The following is a 17,329-nucleotide window of genomic DNA, read 5'->3' as shown; positions in this document are numbered from 1 at the left end:
ATATTTTTGTACCGAGGAATAGTCCTGCTAAGATTGACATCTTCTTTTAGTAAAAGAGCCAGATACCCCGATAAATCCTTGTCAGCCATCGCCTTGTGGTCCAAACGCTCAATGCCAAGTCACCAACAACGCACCCTCGTGTTCTTGTCTTCCTGAATTCGTAGGAGTCCCACCATATTGCAAACCCGAGTGTCTGAGTAATACAGAATGTTCAGCGCAGCAGGCTTGCATCAATCAGAAATGCGCGGATCCTTGCCCTGGCTCTTGTGGCAGGAACACAGAGTGCAGGACGATTAGTCATACCCCTATGTGCACTTGTGCAAGCAATTTCACTGGGAACCCGTTCGTACAATGTACACCCCAACCAAGTAAGATTTTCTCTTCCTTAATCATCCATTTTTAAGTACATTTAAAAAAAATTAACGTCACTTCTTTTTTATTCCACTTATAGTCGAAGATAGACCACAAAAACTCAACCCCTGCCAGCCATCTCCCTGTGGCCCGAACGCCATTTGTCGCGAATCATACGGTACAGCTCGGTGCACCTGTTTACCTGACTTCTATGGAAACCCATACGAAAATTGTAGGCCAGAGTGTATTATCAATGCCGATTGTCCATCTAACCGAGCCTGTATAAGGAACAAGTGTCAAGATCCCTGTCCAGGAACCTGTGGCTTTAACGCCGATTGCCAAGTGGTGAATCACATTCCAATTTGCAGTTGTAGCTCAGGTTACACTGGAGATCCATTTACAGCTTGCAGCATACTTAAACAACCCCGTGAGTTTTCCCAACTGCAGATATTAAGAAATATTCTCCATTTATGTAGAGTATAATTTTATAACGATATCGTAATATATCCATAACAATAGCTGCGACAAGTCTGACGAATCCCTGCGAACCTTCACCCTGTGGACCAAACAGTAAGTGCGCCAATGTGAATGGTCAAGCCACTTGTTCTTGCCTTCCCGATTTCAAAGGCACACCACCAGGATGTAGGCCCGAGTGTGTTGTTAGCACAGAATGTGCTAGCAACAGAGCTTGTGTGAATCAGAAATGCGTTGACCCTTGCCCTGGAGTTTGTGGGATAAACGCGAGATGCGAAGTTTTCCACCACAGTCCCATTTGCAGCTGCGATCCTCGCCAGACGGGAGATCCGTTTGTAAAGTGTTTCGATGTGACCAGTAAGTGGCTGAGAATAGTGCCGTGTGATTATATCCGTTAAATCATGACCGAATTCTTGAATTTACGCTCCGTGTTTTAGCACCAAGTCTGCCTGTGCCTGTAAACCCATGCGTTCCATCACCCTGCGGCCCATTCTCTCAATGCCAAGATATAGGAGGCATTCCATCCTGCTCCTGTTTGCCCAATTACGTTGGCTCAGCCCCCAACTGTCGACCAGAATGTTCGATTAATTCCGACTGTACCAGTGACAAGGCTTGCATCAGAGAAAAGTGTAGAGACCCGTGTCCCGGATCCTGTGGAACGAACGCATATTGCAATGTGATTAATCATACACCTGTTTGCACTTGTCCTACAGATTACACGGGAGATCCCTTCACCAGTTGCCGCCTAACGCCCACACGTAAGGATTATTCTTGATTATTCGATGTACAATGGCTCACGAAAGTATCTGTCCACTATGAGTGTTCGAATATTTTCACGAGTAATGTTGTATTTAGTAAGATGAAAGTAGCTGCACATTTTCGTGCGATGAATAATTAATTGGTTTTATTGCGACAAATATAGCTGTACTCCCAGTCTCAGTAGACCCGTGCAATCCATCGCCTTGCGGTCCGAACGCGTTATGCCGAAATGGCGTGTGCAGCTGCATAAGCGAATATCGTGGTGATCCGTATCAAGGTTGTCGACCAGAATGCGTGCAGAATTCCGATTGCACGTTTGATAGAGCTTGCTCCAACAATAAATGCGTGGACCCTTGCACTGGAATCTGTGGACAGAATGCTGAGTGCGTTGTGGTTAACCATATTCCCACTTGTAGTTGCGTTGAGAATCACGAGGGAGATCCATTTACCCTCTGCAGACCTATTAGAAGTGAGTGCAGAATTAATTAACTCTAAAGAAAAGTTTAAAGAATCTTATTAGCCCTCGAATAGTTTTGATCAATTAGAGAGAAAAATTAAAAAGTATCCCATTGAAGAAACTACGAAAATCTCAATAACTGTTAGTTAATTTTAATAAATCCTAAAAAGAGTGAGAAATGCCATGAACCATTGATTAATAAATGATTTTACGTGTCACATTACAATAGAACGCGTGAAACCCTGCGAACCTTCGCCCTGTGGACCCAACAGCGTTTGCCGCGAGTTTGGCGAACAAGCTTCTTGTTCCTGTCTCTCTGGATATTTTGGAACTCCACCCAGCTGTAGACCCGAATGTTTGGTGAACTCTGACTGCGAACAGAGCAGAGCTTGCGTGAACGAACGCTGTCAGAACCCATGTGAAAACGTATGCGGTCAAGGCGCATTGTGTAACGTACGAAACCATAATCCCATTTGCAGTTGCCCCGCACAGTATTCCGGTGACCCATTTGTCAGCTGTTTCCCCATGAGTAAGTAACCCATCAATGTGTATTTGGATCGGTGCTGTCTTTAAAATCCTCTACAGAAACACTACTACTTCCAATTATCTGTTGTTTAATTATTTCCCTTTAAATGATCGATTATTCAGTTATTCCTCTTCGCACTCTATTGTTATCAGTTATTACTGTTACCAATTGTCGATCTTATTATAAAGCTTTTTTCCAAAACAGAACCAATCAATTTCTAAAATAAAGAATAAATCCTAAGATTGTATACTACAATAAATCCCATACAGCACCGATTTCTATATGAAAAGTTTCCATTTATAAGATCCATCAAAGCCATTGTTAACCGAGGACAAATTTTTATCAACGAACAGAACCGCAGTACGAAGAACCCAGCCAGGACCCATGCAAACCCTCGCCGTGTGGACCAAACTCCCAATGCACAGTATCACCAGACAATAAAGCCTCTTGCGCCTGTATGCCTGAATTTGTAGGCTCTCCTCCCAATTGTAGGCCAGAATGTCTCGTGAACAGCGAGTGTCCCAGCAATCAAGCTTGCGTTAGACAGAAGTGTACCGATCCCTGTACAGGACTCTGCGGCACTGACGCTCTCTGCCAAGTTACCCTGCATTACATCCGTTGCGTGTGTCCCGAGGGATACACTGGAAACCCATTCGCTATTTGTTCCGTGGCCAGCAGTAAGCAATAATCCCGTGAATAAAAAATAATCGAATCGAGCAACTTTATCGAGCAATCAAGAATGAGAGACAAAATCTCGCGACTTTTCACTTAAGATATCTTAAATTATGTTCCTTTAACGAATACTTATTACTTTATTATTCATCGTTTTTAATGATTTTATTGGATTTTACTTAGTTTGTATATAGTGTATATAGAGATTGTACGATGTAGAAAGAATTGCATGTTGACTATACACAGGTATCATTAGTCCTGTATCAAGATCTCGAAGCTTTGTCCATACACGTTCTTCATTCTCTCTTATTCTTTCCACGATCTTTGTTTAAATCATTTGCCATTTTTATCCGCGTTCTTGTACAGTTTTATGTTCTTGTAAAATAACTCTTTTTCACGATCACGCAAATTCTTTCTTGTAAAGTACTAACCGACGTATTACTTTAAACGGTTTATTAATTTCTTTGTGTCCAAATTTTATTGCAGCGCCTGTAGAACCACCGACACCTTCGAGACCGTGCAGTCCTTCACCGTGTGGAACTAACGCGTATTGTCGCGAGAGACACAATACTGCATATTGCGAGTGTCTGCCAGATTTCAGGGGAAATCCGTATGAAGGCTGTCAACCAGAGTGTTTGGTGAACACTGACTGTCCGAAATCCCAGGCTTGTATTCGAACCAAGTGCCAAGATCCTTGTCCCGGTACTTGTGGCGTTGGAGCCATTTGTACTGTGTCCAATCATATTCCGATTTGTTCCTGTCCTTTACCTACTATCGGAGACGCGTTCACCATCTGTCATGCTGTTCCTCAAGGTATTTTATTCTTACACGTTTATTCTACTTTTTTTTTTTTTGAGCTTAACAATTTTTTAGCAGCGATTATTATTTAGGGTGTATTAACAAATAGCGTAGATAGTGTAAAGTTGCGAAAACACAATACTATTGAACACAATACTATTAAACAAATAAAGTAGCTTGGACTTTGCCAAGACGTGAGAAATAGTAGAATAATGTAGATACTTTATCGAAGCTCACTACGCAAGCTTTCCGTTCTTCGTCCGAATCGTCGTCAATACATAAAATTATTTTGCTTATAGTACCAAAGGAAAGAGATCCTTGCTCACCATCTCCATGTGGACCTAACACAATTTGCCAAAAAATCGGCGACTCGGCAGTCTGCAAGTGTTTGCCCGGTCTTCAAGGAGTTCCTTCGAGTGTCACAGGCTGTCATCCAGAGTGTGTGATCAGCTCAGATTGTCCAGGAGACAAGGCTTGCATCGGCAACAAATGCATAAATCCTTGCACGCAAAACGTGTGTGGTATCAAGGCTACGTGTCAAGCTATCAATCACAGTCCCCTCTGCAGCTGTACATCTCCGTTGATCGGCAATCCATTCGAAGAATGTTACACCAAAATTGGTAATTTCGAGATTCTCAAACCGTCATGTTCTATTTTAATTAGTCGCCAATTTTTATTGATTTAATAGTAATAGAAAAGAATAATAGAGACAATGTAATGATAAAACGAGTTAATTGTTTACGAAAATAATTTTCGAATCGATTGAATGAAGATTGATTTATTTGTTTCAGAAACCGATCCTTGTAATCCATCTCCGTGCAGCTATAACGGTGAATGTCAAGTCAGAAACGGCGTTGCAGCGTGCATTTATCCGGAATGTGTCATTAATTCCGACTGTCCACGAGACAAGGCTTGCTTCGCCCAGAAATGCAGAGACCCTTGCATCGGTTCTTGTGGTATTAATTCACTGTGTCAGACGGTCAACCACAAGCCTGTCTGCTCCTGTCCGTCTGGATTTACTGGCAACGCTCGCATACAGTGCACCGTTCTAACAGTCGAAGGTGATTTTTTGAAATATTATCAACAGATTACAAAAAGATCTTAAGAATCTTAATAAAAAGAAAAAGGAAGAAATTATAACATTTGCTTTCAATATACTTCCGCAGAACCAACTGCAGAGTGCACTCAGAACTCCGACTGTCCAAACGACAAGACTTGTTACAATCAAAAATGCGTCGATCCTTGCACACTGGATTCCTGTGGCTTCAACAGTCGTTGTCACGTACAAATGCATCGAGCTGTCTGTGTCTGCAACGAAGGCTTCACTGGCAATCCTCAACAATACTGTGGCGAAAGTACGTTCTCCAAATATCTTTTCACGCGAGTCAATTTTCTCTCTATATTGTTATACGTACTACACATTTAGTAAGAAAACATAATATAGAATAGTACGAAATAATATTTCTAGTATAATATACCTGTTATATTTTTGCAGTTGGTTGTCGCGGTGACAGCGACTGTCCATTGACTCAATCTTGCATCAACAACGAGTGCATAGATGCCTGCTCTGTGACACAGTGCGGTGTGAATGCATTCTGCAGATCCGATGGATACCATAGGCCAAGATGCTACTGTTCTGATGGATACTTAGGAAATCCGTACCAAGCATGCGAGAGACCAGAGTGTGTTAGTGACAACGACTGTCCATCGTCTTTAGCCTGTCGCGATTCAAAATGTGTAAACCCTTGCGATTGTCCACCATCAGCGCAATGTTTCGTGATTAATCATCGTCCTATTTGTCGATGCCCTCCGGGTTACGTGGGTAATCCATATACCTCGTGTCTAATGGGTAATTAGAATGTCTCTATTCCTATTTTTCTTAACTCTTTTATGGCCGTACTTAATTCTATTTGGAATGGATCAATAAACGAAAACTTTGTCGGTTTGCTTTAGAACCGATCGAACCACAGCCACAGTGTCAAGTAGATGGAGATTGTCCCAGCAAACTGGGCTGTTTCAATGGCGTTTGTAAAGATCCGTGTGTCGAAACCAAACCTTGCATCGCTGGGGCGAAATGTACCGTCGTAGACACTTTACCAATGAGAACCATGGTCTGCGAATGTTTGCAAAACTTTGCTGGAGACGCGACCGTCGCTTGTATTCCCGGTAAGTGTCAAATAATCCTTTGATCGCGTAATAAAATGACGAAGAATTCAGAATGTACGATTTAGAGAATAATCGCTCTTTGTAAAAAAAAGTACGTATTTTCGACATTTCGTAAAAAATAACACGGTTGAATTTGATTTATAATTACAATCTGTGAAGCGGTTGCGTATTAATATACGATTAATATAATTTTGTTCTTTTTCTCCAGTGGACAAACAGATCGAAGCCATTTGTAAATCCGACACCCAATGCTCTTCCAACATGGCCTGTCTGAATGAAAGATGTATCAATCCGTGCATTATCAATCCATGTGCTTCAAATGCAGAGTGTTCTGTCCAAAATCATTATCGACAGTGTCATTGCTCGCGTGGCACCGCAGGCGACCCATTCGTAAATTGTTATAGAGGTAATTAGTCGAAACTGATATAAAATAGAAGATGAACAATGAGAGTTGGCTTTTAAGGAGGTATGACTGAAACAAATGTTTTAATTTTATTTTAGACACTGACTCGTTCCCGGAGTGTACAACGAACGCAGATTGCGCGACCAACGAGGCTTGCATTAGCCAGCTATGTCAGAGTCCATGTGTCAGCACGCAATGTGGTTTGAACGCGGAATGTATCACTGTCAATCATCATCCGACCTGTCGCTGCCAGCAGAACTACGCGGGAGATCCTCAAGTGCAATGTTTCAAACGTAAGTTTGTTACAAGACGTTTCGTTCTCCAGAGATAAAACTTAATATACGAAGAAATGTTTGATGTCAAATTTTATTTTTTTGTTAGTTTTGCGTCTGTTTAAAATTTTCCAGTACATCTTCAAAAGTAAAAACGTGCTGGTCCAATTTGCATCACGCTTTATACTTCAAAGTTTTGAGCTTTGCAATTCTACGCTCCAACATTTTTTAAACTATATCTTTGAACTAACTTTAAAAGATAATAAAAAAATTTTCTTTCTTTCTAGCCGAGTGCAAGTCAGATAGCGATTGTCCTTACGACAAGACCTGTCTGCGCGACAATTGTGTCACCCCTTGCCTGGTTGGAGATATCGCGTGCGGTCGTGGCGCAGAATGTATCGCGGTCTCTCACAGGGCGCAATGCGTCTGTCCACGAGGTACCCAAGGCGACCCAAGAATCGCCTGCATTTCCACAGTGTGCCATTACAACGAGGATTGCGCAGATCACGAAGCCTGCGATAGGTTGAACAGAGTCTGTCGACCAGTTTGCGAGGAAGATACTTGCGCGGATAATGCGAATTGCGTCGCGAGAAATCATCAGCCTAAGTGCACTTGTCCTCTGGGAACTACTGGAAATCCATATGTTGAGTGCAGTGGTAAGTTGAGTTTTCTTTCACGTTGTTAGCATTGTTTTAATTAAGCCTTGACCTTGGTGTAGTTAACGTACAGCATAATATAGAGCATCCTCGGTGAAGAATCGAAACTAAAAATAATTCTCTTGTTCTCCAAGGTGTGCCAATTGAAGCAGAGTGCAAAGAAGACAGCGAATGTCCAGCATATTTCGCATGCATCAACTCAAAATGCCAAGATCCTTGCTTATCCTCTAACATGTGCTCTGGTGAACAAGAATGCAAAGTACTGAACACGGTGCCTCTTCGTACGATGATCTGCACTTGCCCTGCAAACACTATCACCGACGTAAATGGACTGTGCAAGGAAATCGGTAAACATTATTTCAAACAATCATTATATTATATTCTTTGGTCAATATTCTTATACTATTAGTAGTTTTACATATATCATTTGAAAGTACATCATTTTGTTACAATATGAATTTTGTTTTCAACATTAGGAGTCCTGCAGTGCCACCAAGATCAGGACTGCAACGATTCTGACAAGTGTGTGGGTGGAACTTGCATCGAGGCTTGTCTGACCACTCAGTGTGGAGTGAATGCCCAATGTGTGGCAAATGGAATCTGTCATTGCGCGCCTGGATTTACTGGCAATCCTTACATCGAGTGCGGTAGACGTAAGTTTTGAATATATTTATAATATCAAATATAGTAGCTAAATAATAAATAAATATAATAATTCACAGTTCAAAATTATATTGTACATTAGTATGATGAAAATTGTTCATTTTTCCATTCCAGTTCCAATACCACTGCCACCAGTTCGTCCAGAATGCTACGCCAACAGCGAGTGCTCCGACGACAAACGGTGCATAAATTCTCTCTGCGTGAATCCTTGCGTTGTCGAGGACCCATGCGGCAGAAATGCACTATGTCACGCGAACAATCACAATCCAGTCTGTAGATGTCCTGCCAACTACATTGGTGATCCAAGAAGCAACTGTGTTCCACGTAAGTGTTTTGAACTTGAGAAAATTAATATGCCTATACGAATAACAAAGTCGATATATCACCCTGTTCGCAAATGATTTACGATGTATACTTATTTATTTTACAGCGGAAATTGTAGCCGAATGTACTTCGAACAGCGATTGTGCGGGTAACGCTGCCTGTGTAAACAACTTGTGCATCAATCCTTGCAATTGTGGTCCGAACGCCAAGTGCAACGTCGTAGATCATTATCCATCCTGTGTCTGTCCGCCTGGTTATTCTGGAAATCCTCAACTAGGTTGCTTCAAATGTAAGTTAACAAAATTCTGAAAAAATAATTCGATCTAATTAAGTTTCTCAATTTCACAAAATTCCATAAAATTTATAGGAAAATAATCCAATTAATTGAGCTTCGCAACTTTACAAAATCTTTTTTCTCTTTAGTGGACTGTGAATCGGACAGTGAATGCAACAGCGCAGCAACGTGCTACAATGGCCAATGCGTGAATCCTTGCATCCTGGAGAACAAGTGTGCGATAAACGCAGAATGTTACGGCCAAAACCATCGAGCCATTTGTCGTTGCGGTCCAGGTTATCTAGGCAATCCGGAAGTGCATTGTGAAAGAGTGGAATGCAGTGCTGACCACGATTGTCCTCGAAATTTAGCCTGCGACAGCGGACGCTGCGTTAGTCCTTGTCTAGAAGATTCACCGTGTGCTCAAAACGCAATCTGCTACGTTCAGGATCACGTGGCCACCTGCCGTTGTCCAGAGAATATTCCTGCTGGAAATCCATATTCCTATTGTACACATCATCCCACGATAACATTCGACGAACCAGAATGTAGAATCGATATTGATTGCGCTGACAAATTGGTGTGCATTAAAAATAAGTGTATCGACCCCTGTCCAGTGATCAAACCATGTCTGCAGAATGCACGTTGCAACGTTTTGGACACTGTGCCCGTGAGAACCATGACGTGCACGTGTCCCGAAGGTTGGACCACTGACGTTGACGGCGTTTGTAGACCAAGTAAGTAACTCCAAGGTTAAAATCACAGACTTCTTTGGTTTAACTTTGCATTTTTCTACTAATATTTTATTTTCCAGTCCAAATAGCAATAATCGGCACTTGCACGACAAACGATGAGTGCAGCGACACAGAGTCCTGCATCAACAGACAATGCAGGAACCCTTGTAACTGCGGTACCAATGCTGCGTGCATCGTACGAAATCACAAACCGATCTGCTCTTGCGAAGAAGGCTACCAAGGCAACCCGGATATCGCTTGCTATTCCGTAGAGTGCACGCGCGACAGCGAATGTGCTCTAGACAAGAGTTGCGTGAACAACAACTGCGTGAATCCTTGCCTAATCTCTGATAACTGTGGAGTAAACGCAGAATGCTTCCCCAACAACCATAAAGCTGACTGTCGATGCCGTAACGGTTATCATGGAAATCCTTTGGATCGATGCAGAGTAATCGGTTGCTACAGCAATGGCGACTGTCCTGGAGACCATTCCTGTATCAATATGCAGTGCATCAATCCTTGCGTTCATAACAATCCTTGCTCGTCCAGAGCCGAATGCAGAGTCTTTAATCATCTACCCATTTGTCGTTGTCCACCTCATCATACAGGCAATCCTTACATCGCTTGTAAACCGGAAGAAAGACCAGAGTGTAAAGAGGACAGTGATTGTCCTAATTTGTTGGCCTGCTTTGATAATAAATGCCAGAATCCTTGCACTGTCGTGCAACCCTGCAGCGATCCATCAGAATGCAAAGTCCTTCCGACGTCCCCGGTTCGAACGATGGTCTGTGTATGTCCTAGTGGATACGTGAGCAGCGGCAGCGGAACTTGTAGACCCACGAAACCGATTTTGGAGATTGAATGTACTAACGATAGCGACTGTCCTTCAGAAAAGTCCTGTGTTAACGCGGTGTGCAAGAATCCTTGTGCCTGCGGCCCCAATGCGAAGTGTAGCGTTGCAAATCACAAACCAATTTGCTCTTGTGTTCTGGGATACGATGGAAATCCTGACTTGGCTTGCACTAAAGGTAAGACTGTGCTTCTGTCATTAACCATTTTTCTCAGAGGCGAAAGATGTCGATTTTGGAAAGATTAAGCAGTAAGTTCTAGTATCATATACATATAGACAGCGGATGTTTATGTAAAATCACATTTTTTGAATGAAACCTAAATATTGGAACCTAAGTAGAAGTTTATCTAATAAAAATTTGATAATAATTTAACTTTTTAAGACAAATTTGTTTGAAGATCAATGTAATTTAATTTTCAGTCGCCGGATGCCGCACAGATAGTGACTGCAGCGGATCACACGCGTGTGTCCAGCACAACTGTGTTCCAGTCTGTTCTCCATTAATCACCACCTGCGGAAAAGACGCTCAGTGCAATGGTATCAACCACAAAGCTATTTGCGAGTGTCCACCAGGATATGGAGGCAATCCTAGAGTTTCCTGTGTCCTTCTTGGTTGCAAGAGTAACTCTGATTGTCCCACGAACAAAGCTTGCATTAACGAGCGCTGCGAGAATCCTTGTGGAATAAATCCTTGCTCCGGGAACATGGATTGTAACGTCTATAACCATGTAGTCGAGTGTGCTTGTCCTCCCGGTTACATCGGAGATACTAAAGTGGGATGTACTAAACGTAAGAGTGATTCGATTTTTATAATACTATAGGTATTACCTTTTTGTTATTTTTTCTTAACGTTGTTTCTTAATACTCAGTGACAGAGAAATGCAAGGCGGATAACGAATGTCCATCTCAGACCGCCTGCTTCAATGGCGAGTGCATCAATCCTTGCGTGAAGATCGAACCTTGTGGAATAAACGCGGATTGTAAAGTACTCGACACGTCTCCTGTAAGAACCATGATCTGTGAATGTATTCCTGGATATAGAGGAAACGCAGTCGTCCGCTGTGACAAAAGTAATTTCTTGCTTTATATCAAACGACTTTTAGCGAAAAATGATCGAACAATTTATAAAATTTAAATGAATCTGCTTTATCTTACAGCCAACGTATGTCCAGTAGAAAAGGGTCAAATTCTCGATGAGTATGGCAATTGTGTATGTCCACCTGGATCAGCTAAGGATGAAACAGAAGTTTGTATACCGTGTAGGAAACAATCTGGAATGATCATCAATGATGAAGGATACTGTGTGTGTGCTTTGGAAAACGGTATGATCATCGATGAATATGGTCGCTGTGTGTGTCCGATTCATCATGGATACAGACTGGACGGGAATGGATATTGCAAATTGGGTATGAAAAGAATGTTATATAATAAATATTATTTTGATAAGTATTCCTGCTTACCTAAATTTTGTTTAATTAATGAAACGTATTTGTAGTTGACATAATCGAGTGCAAACACGACGATGACTGTGCTGATAACAGATTCTGCGATAAAACCAGCCAAACATGTGAAGATCCTTGTTCAACTCAATTATGTGGTCTTTATGCACTCTGTAATGCAACTCGTCATCAAGCTATTTGCATATGCATCAATGGTTATATTGGAAATGCTTATACTCAATGCTGTAAGCAATTGTTCTTACAAGAGACTCCTATTGTTGTCATATTTGTTATTCAAATTATTAATAATTAATTATTAATAATAAAATATTAATCTTCCCTTATTAGATGACAAGAACCGATGGCGAACCGATTTCCCCAGACCAGAGATGGTTGTTAGCTGTTTATCGGATGGGGTACAAGTCGAAATACATCTTCACGATCAGGAATTCGATGGTGTTCTATATGTCAAAGGTCACAGCAAAGATGAGCAGTGCAGGAGGGTTGTTTCCATTCCAGCAGAAACTATGCACAAAACCGAGATATTCAAGGTGGCGTTTGGAAATTGCGGATTGATACATGTAAACGTAAGTTATTCTTATGTAAATTTATTAATTGTATTACCAGTACATATATTATTTTTATTATATTCTTTGTTTCAAAATATTATATATACAAAATGATTATTTTCAGGGACAAGCAAGTTTCGTACTGGTCATACAAAAGCATCCGAAATTGATGACATACAAGACTCAAGCATACCATATCAAATGCATATACCAAACTGGAGAACAAAACGTCACCCTGGGTTTCAATGTCTCCATGTTAACTACAGCTGGCACCATTGCTAACACTGGTCCTCCACCAGTCTGTCTGATGAAGATCGTTACTCAAAGCGGAAATGAAATAAACTCTGCTGAAATTGGAGATAATTTGATGTTGCAAGTCGAAGTTCAGCCTTCAAGTAAGTATATGGCTTTTAATTAAAGAAAAAAAAATCGTGAACCTTATATTTCTTATAATTATATGATAATTTTATCATTTTAGCCATTTATGGTGGATTTGCCAGAAATTGTGTGGCCAAAACGATGGAAGACAATTTGGAGAACGAATACATTGTAACAGATGAGAACGGCTGCGCGACGGATCCGACGATATTCGGAGAATGGGAGCAGGATCCTGAAACTCAGACGTTAATGGCCAGCTTCAATGCTTTTAAATTCCCAAGCAGTGACAATATTCGATTCCAGTGCAATATCCGTGTGTGCTTTGGACGTTGTCAACCCGTGAGTATCCTTCTACTTCAAAGTACTTCGAAGTAAATGATTAGAATATTAAGATTTTAATTAAGATATTAAAATATTATTATGACCCTTTTAGGTCAATTGTCGAGGATACAACGCGTTCGGTCGTCGCCGTCGAGACGTGAGTTCCGAGACAAATGATACGTCTTTAAGCATCACAGACGGCTTTGAAGGACAACTTAGAGAAGAAATAACGATCCAGTCGAATCTGATATTCACTCTGGAGAGGAGAGAAGAGAGGTTTACAGCAGATCCAGCTGAGAGTAAGTCCATATCCTTTTCTTCTTAAGTTAGAGAAGAATCTTAATTTCTAGAAAAGGTCAATTCTGACTCTTGCAGCTTGTTCAGTTGACTTTTCACTTTGTCGCTTTAACGCTGAACGAAAATTAAAATATACTTTATTATTACAATACAATCTTTTTTTTCCTGTTTCAGTCACCTCAGCTCAAAGAGTAGAAGACATTTGCGTTTCTACGGTCGGCTTTGTGATAGCACTAGTAATTACAGCACTCTTGGCACTAGTCGCTGTAGCTATTGCTGTGTCGTGCTGGCTAATGGCGTATCGTCGCCAGCCAAAGACTGCTGGACCACTGCCACACCCACCAGAGTTCCCAAATCCACTGTTCACTACTGAGTCCGTAGCTGAACCGTCTCCTGATTATCACCTATCATAAGTACTCTAGGATAATTATTCTTTTGTAACGTAATTTTATAATTCTCAATGGAATGCAGTACAGACCACATCACTTTTTTTCTCGCTGGTCGGTCTTGTATTTCTTTCAACGACTCCTCCAGTGACTCTTTCTAGACTCTTCCGTTATCTTCCTCTCGGGGGTTCATACCGAGCGTGTTGTACGTTTATTGTTACATACGAGTACCCTGAATCAAGTTATACATAAATATACATAGATAGTTAGATCAGAGCGCGTGCGAGAGAGAAACGTTTACTATTTATGGTGATGGTTAGCTTCCATTATCTACACAATAGAACTTTGTCTTCCGACGTATTCTCTTGTCTTCTGTACCTTTGCTCTTCTCTTCCTGTAGTCACTGGAGGATTTGTTAAGCATGATACAGCGAATTTAATTCCCGTGTAAAGTCGAACGAATTAGTCTAATATAGCTTTCTTACTTCGTGCGTAGGTAACTGTACATTTTATCTAATAAAATGCTAATGTAATATTTTTAAAATAATCTTGTTCATTATACCATATTCCTTAATACCTATTCAGTCCGGAAAATAGATGAAAACGAACATATCGAAATGTGTAAGTAACAAGTTGTTCAAAAATCGCCATACATTTTTATTCCAATTATATATTTCTGTTAAATATACATAATTTACAAAAAATGTACGATACCTAATATATATATATAAATACGTATGAGCTCAGTTTATACGTTTTTTTAATAAATAGATGTAATATTAACAATCGTAATACTGTTAAATGATTCTAATCATTTTTGAACTCAATAATTTAATTATAATTAACATTCAATTTGAGAATAACAATTTAGCGTGAATATTTATAACAAGTGATTGAATTTTAAGCGTTAGAAATTTATTAAAAGATAGAGTATTTGAAATGAAAATATGAAAGAAAACACACGTTATCTAATGTTTTAGTCTTGAAAACGCTTATAGTATCAAAACAATTACGTTGTTAAGTCGTTTTGTGTGTTCAGCTGTAGCGTGGTACTGAACTGTATGTTTAATAATCATTTTCAATATATTTATTTATAACTTTATTTGCGCATAAGACCGTCGTGTAGTTTAATTATCCTTTGATAACTGCAATTGGCCTTAATTTTATACATTTCCGGGAAATACCTGCAGCATGGCATGTATCCACAACATCTGTCACATTTTTGTAAGACTCTGGTGCTTCTTCCATAACTAACTTAGGTGAAGCAACTCTAATCGATATTCCTTGTCGTTCTAATTTTTCTAATACATCTGTGTAGTCCAAGTTTCTGCGTGACTTGGCTCTAGATAAAGCTCGACCCTAAAGGCAATTTTGATTTAATATAGGTATCATTGGATAATTTTATAAATAAAAAACGTTCTGAAATACTTACTGCTCCATGACAAGTGGATCCAAATGTTTCTTTCATAGCTTGATCAGTTCCGGTAAGAACGTAACTACAAGTTCCCATAGTGCCACCAATTAAAACAGGTTGACCTGTTAATTGATAGTCTACAGGAATCAGAGGATGGTGAGGTGGAAATGCTCTTGTAGATCCCTATGAAGAATATAGTAATTATGTAAACATCCTTCAATATAGTTAGTAGCAATTTACTTTCATTCCATTTACCTTCCTATGTACTAGAAGGGTTTTCTGTTTTCCGTCGACCATATGCTCTTCTATTTTTGCAATATTATGGGAGACATCATATATAACATGCATGTCTAAATCATCGGGAGATTGTCGGAACTGTTTGGCAAATGCTTGTCGACTGAGGAATGTCATAGAGCTTCTATTGACCCATGCAAAATTGGCAGCCGCAGCCATAGCTTTTAGATAATCTTGACCTTCTTGAGATTTTATATGAGCGCAAGCTAACTGCCTATCGTTAGTTTCGATATTGTCTCGTTTCATGGCCTTTTCCATTTGTACAAGTGCATCTGTACTAAATAAATAATTTAATATACACTGCTTTCTAAAAATGGATTTATTACGTATTTATTACCAGTTGCAACTTGGTGTCCAAATCCTCTGCTACCAGAATGAATCATCACACAAATTTGACCCTTTTCTTCGATACCCATTTTACATGCTGCCCATTTGTCGTAAATTTGATCTACTACTTGAATCTCTGCATAGTGGTTTCCTGCACCTAATGTTCCTAGCTGTAAAATAAATTGTTGTAGTAATCAAGAATTGTTAAATATTTATTTCTATAAATTCTCCTAATACCTTACCTGTGGAAGCCCGCGTTTCTTAGCCCTCATTGATACCTTAGAAGAATCTGCATTAAGCATTCTACCATACTCTTCGCAATGTTCTTTATCCTCTGCCCAGATATAACCTTCTCTGAGAGACCAATCCATTCCCATTTCTAAGGCTTCCTCTAAATCACGTGCGTTCATAGGTATGATTCCTTTTGAACCAACACCGACAGGAATGTGATCAAACATGCTCTGGGCAAGTTGTTCCTAAAAACAATTACTGGTTTATTTTTTTTCCTATGATATAATTTCATTAAAACATAACTGATAGAAAATAATACCTTCACAGGCGAAACATCCTCTTCGAACAAGTTAGTTCTTAATAGACGTACTCCACAATTTATGTCAAATCCGACTCCACCAGGTGATACTATAGATTTTGGGTCATTCATATCAAATGCTGCCATGTTACCAATTGCAAAACCATATCCAGAATGTACATCAGGCAATCCAACGGACCTCCAAACAATACCAGGAAGAGCAGCAACATTGGCAATCTGTTTCATACCTGGGAGAAACCCACCCACTGCTCCTGGTCTGCATGCATTTTTTAATTCATCAAACATTAACCGTTCTAACGTGTTATTTACATAAAAAACACCTTCAACCTATAAATAAAGAAATATTTAATACACATGAGAAGATAAAATATGATTAATAAATTACCTTCATATTAGGTTGAAAACCCTTCTTTATTCTCCAGCATGTTTCAGTTATCTTTTCTAAGTATTTTAATTCTTCTTGATATTGCCTAACTACCATTTTTTATTATAATAAATTACTTTTTGAAAATATATTAATTATCTCTAGTTTGAAGTACAGATTATATTTTAAAATGAAATATGATTTCTTATAATTGTTTAGAGATAATATCTTTCAATTAATATTATAAAGAACTAACAGTATAGAACCAAATACGCTTTTTTTATATTTTTATCGATTATAAATACATTTTTATTGACAGATTAATCTAACGATACAAGCAAGCAAAGTCGTGCAACCGGGTAAAGTGACTGCGCCATATAAATCTAACGACTGTCAGTGTCGCAAACTTATAGTTTCTAGAGAATTGTTATCCCTTCCCTTATTTAAAATTCATTCTCAACAGTACACATTTAACATATGAGTAACTAGATTCCTAATCTTTGTATTTTTATGCAATATGAACTTTCTGGCATGATTTTGATGATGTAAAGGGAAATAATAATAAAGATATTGATTCAAATAGGAATGTATAAAAACGAATTACTGTTAATA

At 39.6% G+C, this 17,329-nt stretch overlaps 2 protein-coding genes across 2 annotated transcripts in view; one reads left to right on the top strand and one right to left on the bottom strand.

The window, feature by feature from the left end:
* LOC100645366 overlaps positions 1-14,312 on the top strand; it is a 115,076-nt gene extending 100,764 nt beyond the window's left edge. The window contains 31 exon segments of the mRNA XM_048404297.1: positions 51-368; positions 452-778; positions 871-1,182; positions 1,263-1,583; positions 1,748-2,053; positions 2,271-2,570; positions 2,921-3,244; positions 3,726-4,052; positions 4,337-4,657; positions 4,829-5,098; positions 5,204-5,392; positions 5,533-5,886; positions 5,991-6,203; positions 6,412-6,609; positions 6,705-6,899; positions 7,166-7,534; positions 7,669-7,881; positions 8,011-8,187; positions 8,312-8,521; positions 8,628-8,810; positions 8,945-9,532; positions 9,610-10,557; positions 10,800-11,168; positions 11,249-11,449; positions 11,537-11,785; positions 11,875-12,063; positions 12,167-12,405; positions 12,512-12,782; positions 12,866-13,104; positions 13,199-13,385; positions 13,558-14,312. Coding sequence (XP_048260254.1) covers positions 51-368; positions 452-778; positions 871-1,182; positions 1,263-1,583; positions 1,748-2,053; positions 2,271-2,570; positions 2,921-3,244; positions 3,726-4,052; positions 4,337-4,657; positions 4,829-5,098; positions 5,204-5,392; positions 5,533-5,886; positions 5,991-6,203; positions 6,412-6,609; positions 6,705-6,899; positions 7,166-7,534; positions 7,669-7,881; positions 8,011-8,187; positions 8,312-8,521; positions 8,628-8,810; positions 8,945-9,532; positions 9,610-10,557; positions 10,800-11,168; positions 11,249-11,449; positions 11,537-11,785; positions 11,875-12,063; positions 12,167-12,405; positions 12,512-12,782; positions 12,866-13,104; positions 13,199-13,385; positions 13,558-13,796 — 9,146 coding nt within the window. The 3' untranslated portion in view covers positions 13,797-14,312.
* An 89-nt stretch (positions 14,313-14,401) lies between these two features.
* On the bottom strand, positions 14,402-17,110 carry LOC100647213 (RNA-splicing ligase RtcB homolog). Its single transcript, XM_003394198.4, has 7 exons — positions 16,739-17,110; positions 16,354-16,680; positions 16,046-16,279; positions 15,814-15,973; positions 15,438-15,748; positions 15,201-15,365; positions 14,402-15,127 (listed from the first exon to the last, which is right to left on the bottom strand). Exons 1-7 carry the CDS (start codon positions 16,832-16,834, stop codon positions 14,900-14,902), a joined length of 1,521 nt encoding a protein of 506 aa, XP_003394246.1. The 5' UTR covers positions 16,835-17,110; the 3' UTR covers positions 14,402-14,899.
* Positions 17,111-17,329: the final 219 nt, after the last annotated feature.

Source organism: Bombus terrestris, chromosome 3 (assembly GCF_910591885.1).
Source record: "Bombus terrestris chromosome 3, iyBomTerr1.2, whole genome shotgun sequence".
Classification (NCBI taxonomy): Eukaryota; Metazoa; Arthropoda; class Insecta; order Hymenoptera; family Apidae; genus Bombus; species Bombus terrestris.
The sequence above is the reverse complement of the archived record's forward strand: the minus strand, read 5'-3'. Positions and strand labels throughout refer to the sequence as shown.

What these genes read in the sequence shown, in the direction of transcription:
- LOC100647213 (XM_003394198.4), bottom strand. Translation starts at nt 16,834, where the DNA reads ATGGTAGTTAGGCAATATCAAGAAGAATTAAAATACTTAGAAAAGATA. An exon ending in AGAAACGCGGGCTTCCACAG is followed by an intron (nt 15,974 to 16,045) that starts GTAAGGTATTAG and finishes TTTATTTTACAG; the next exon opens with CTAGGAACATTAGGTGCAGG. An exon ending in CCCTTCTAGTACATAGGAAG is followed by an intron (nt 15,366 to 15,437) that starts GTAAATGGAATG and finishes TATTCTTCATAG; the next exon opens with GGATCTACAAGAGCATTTCC.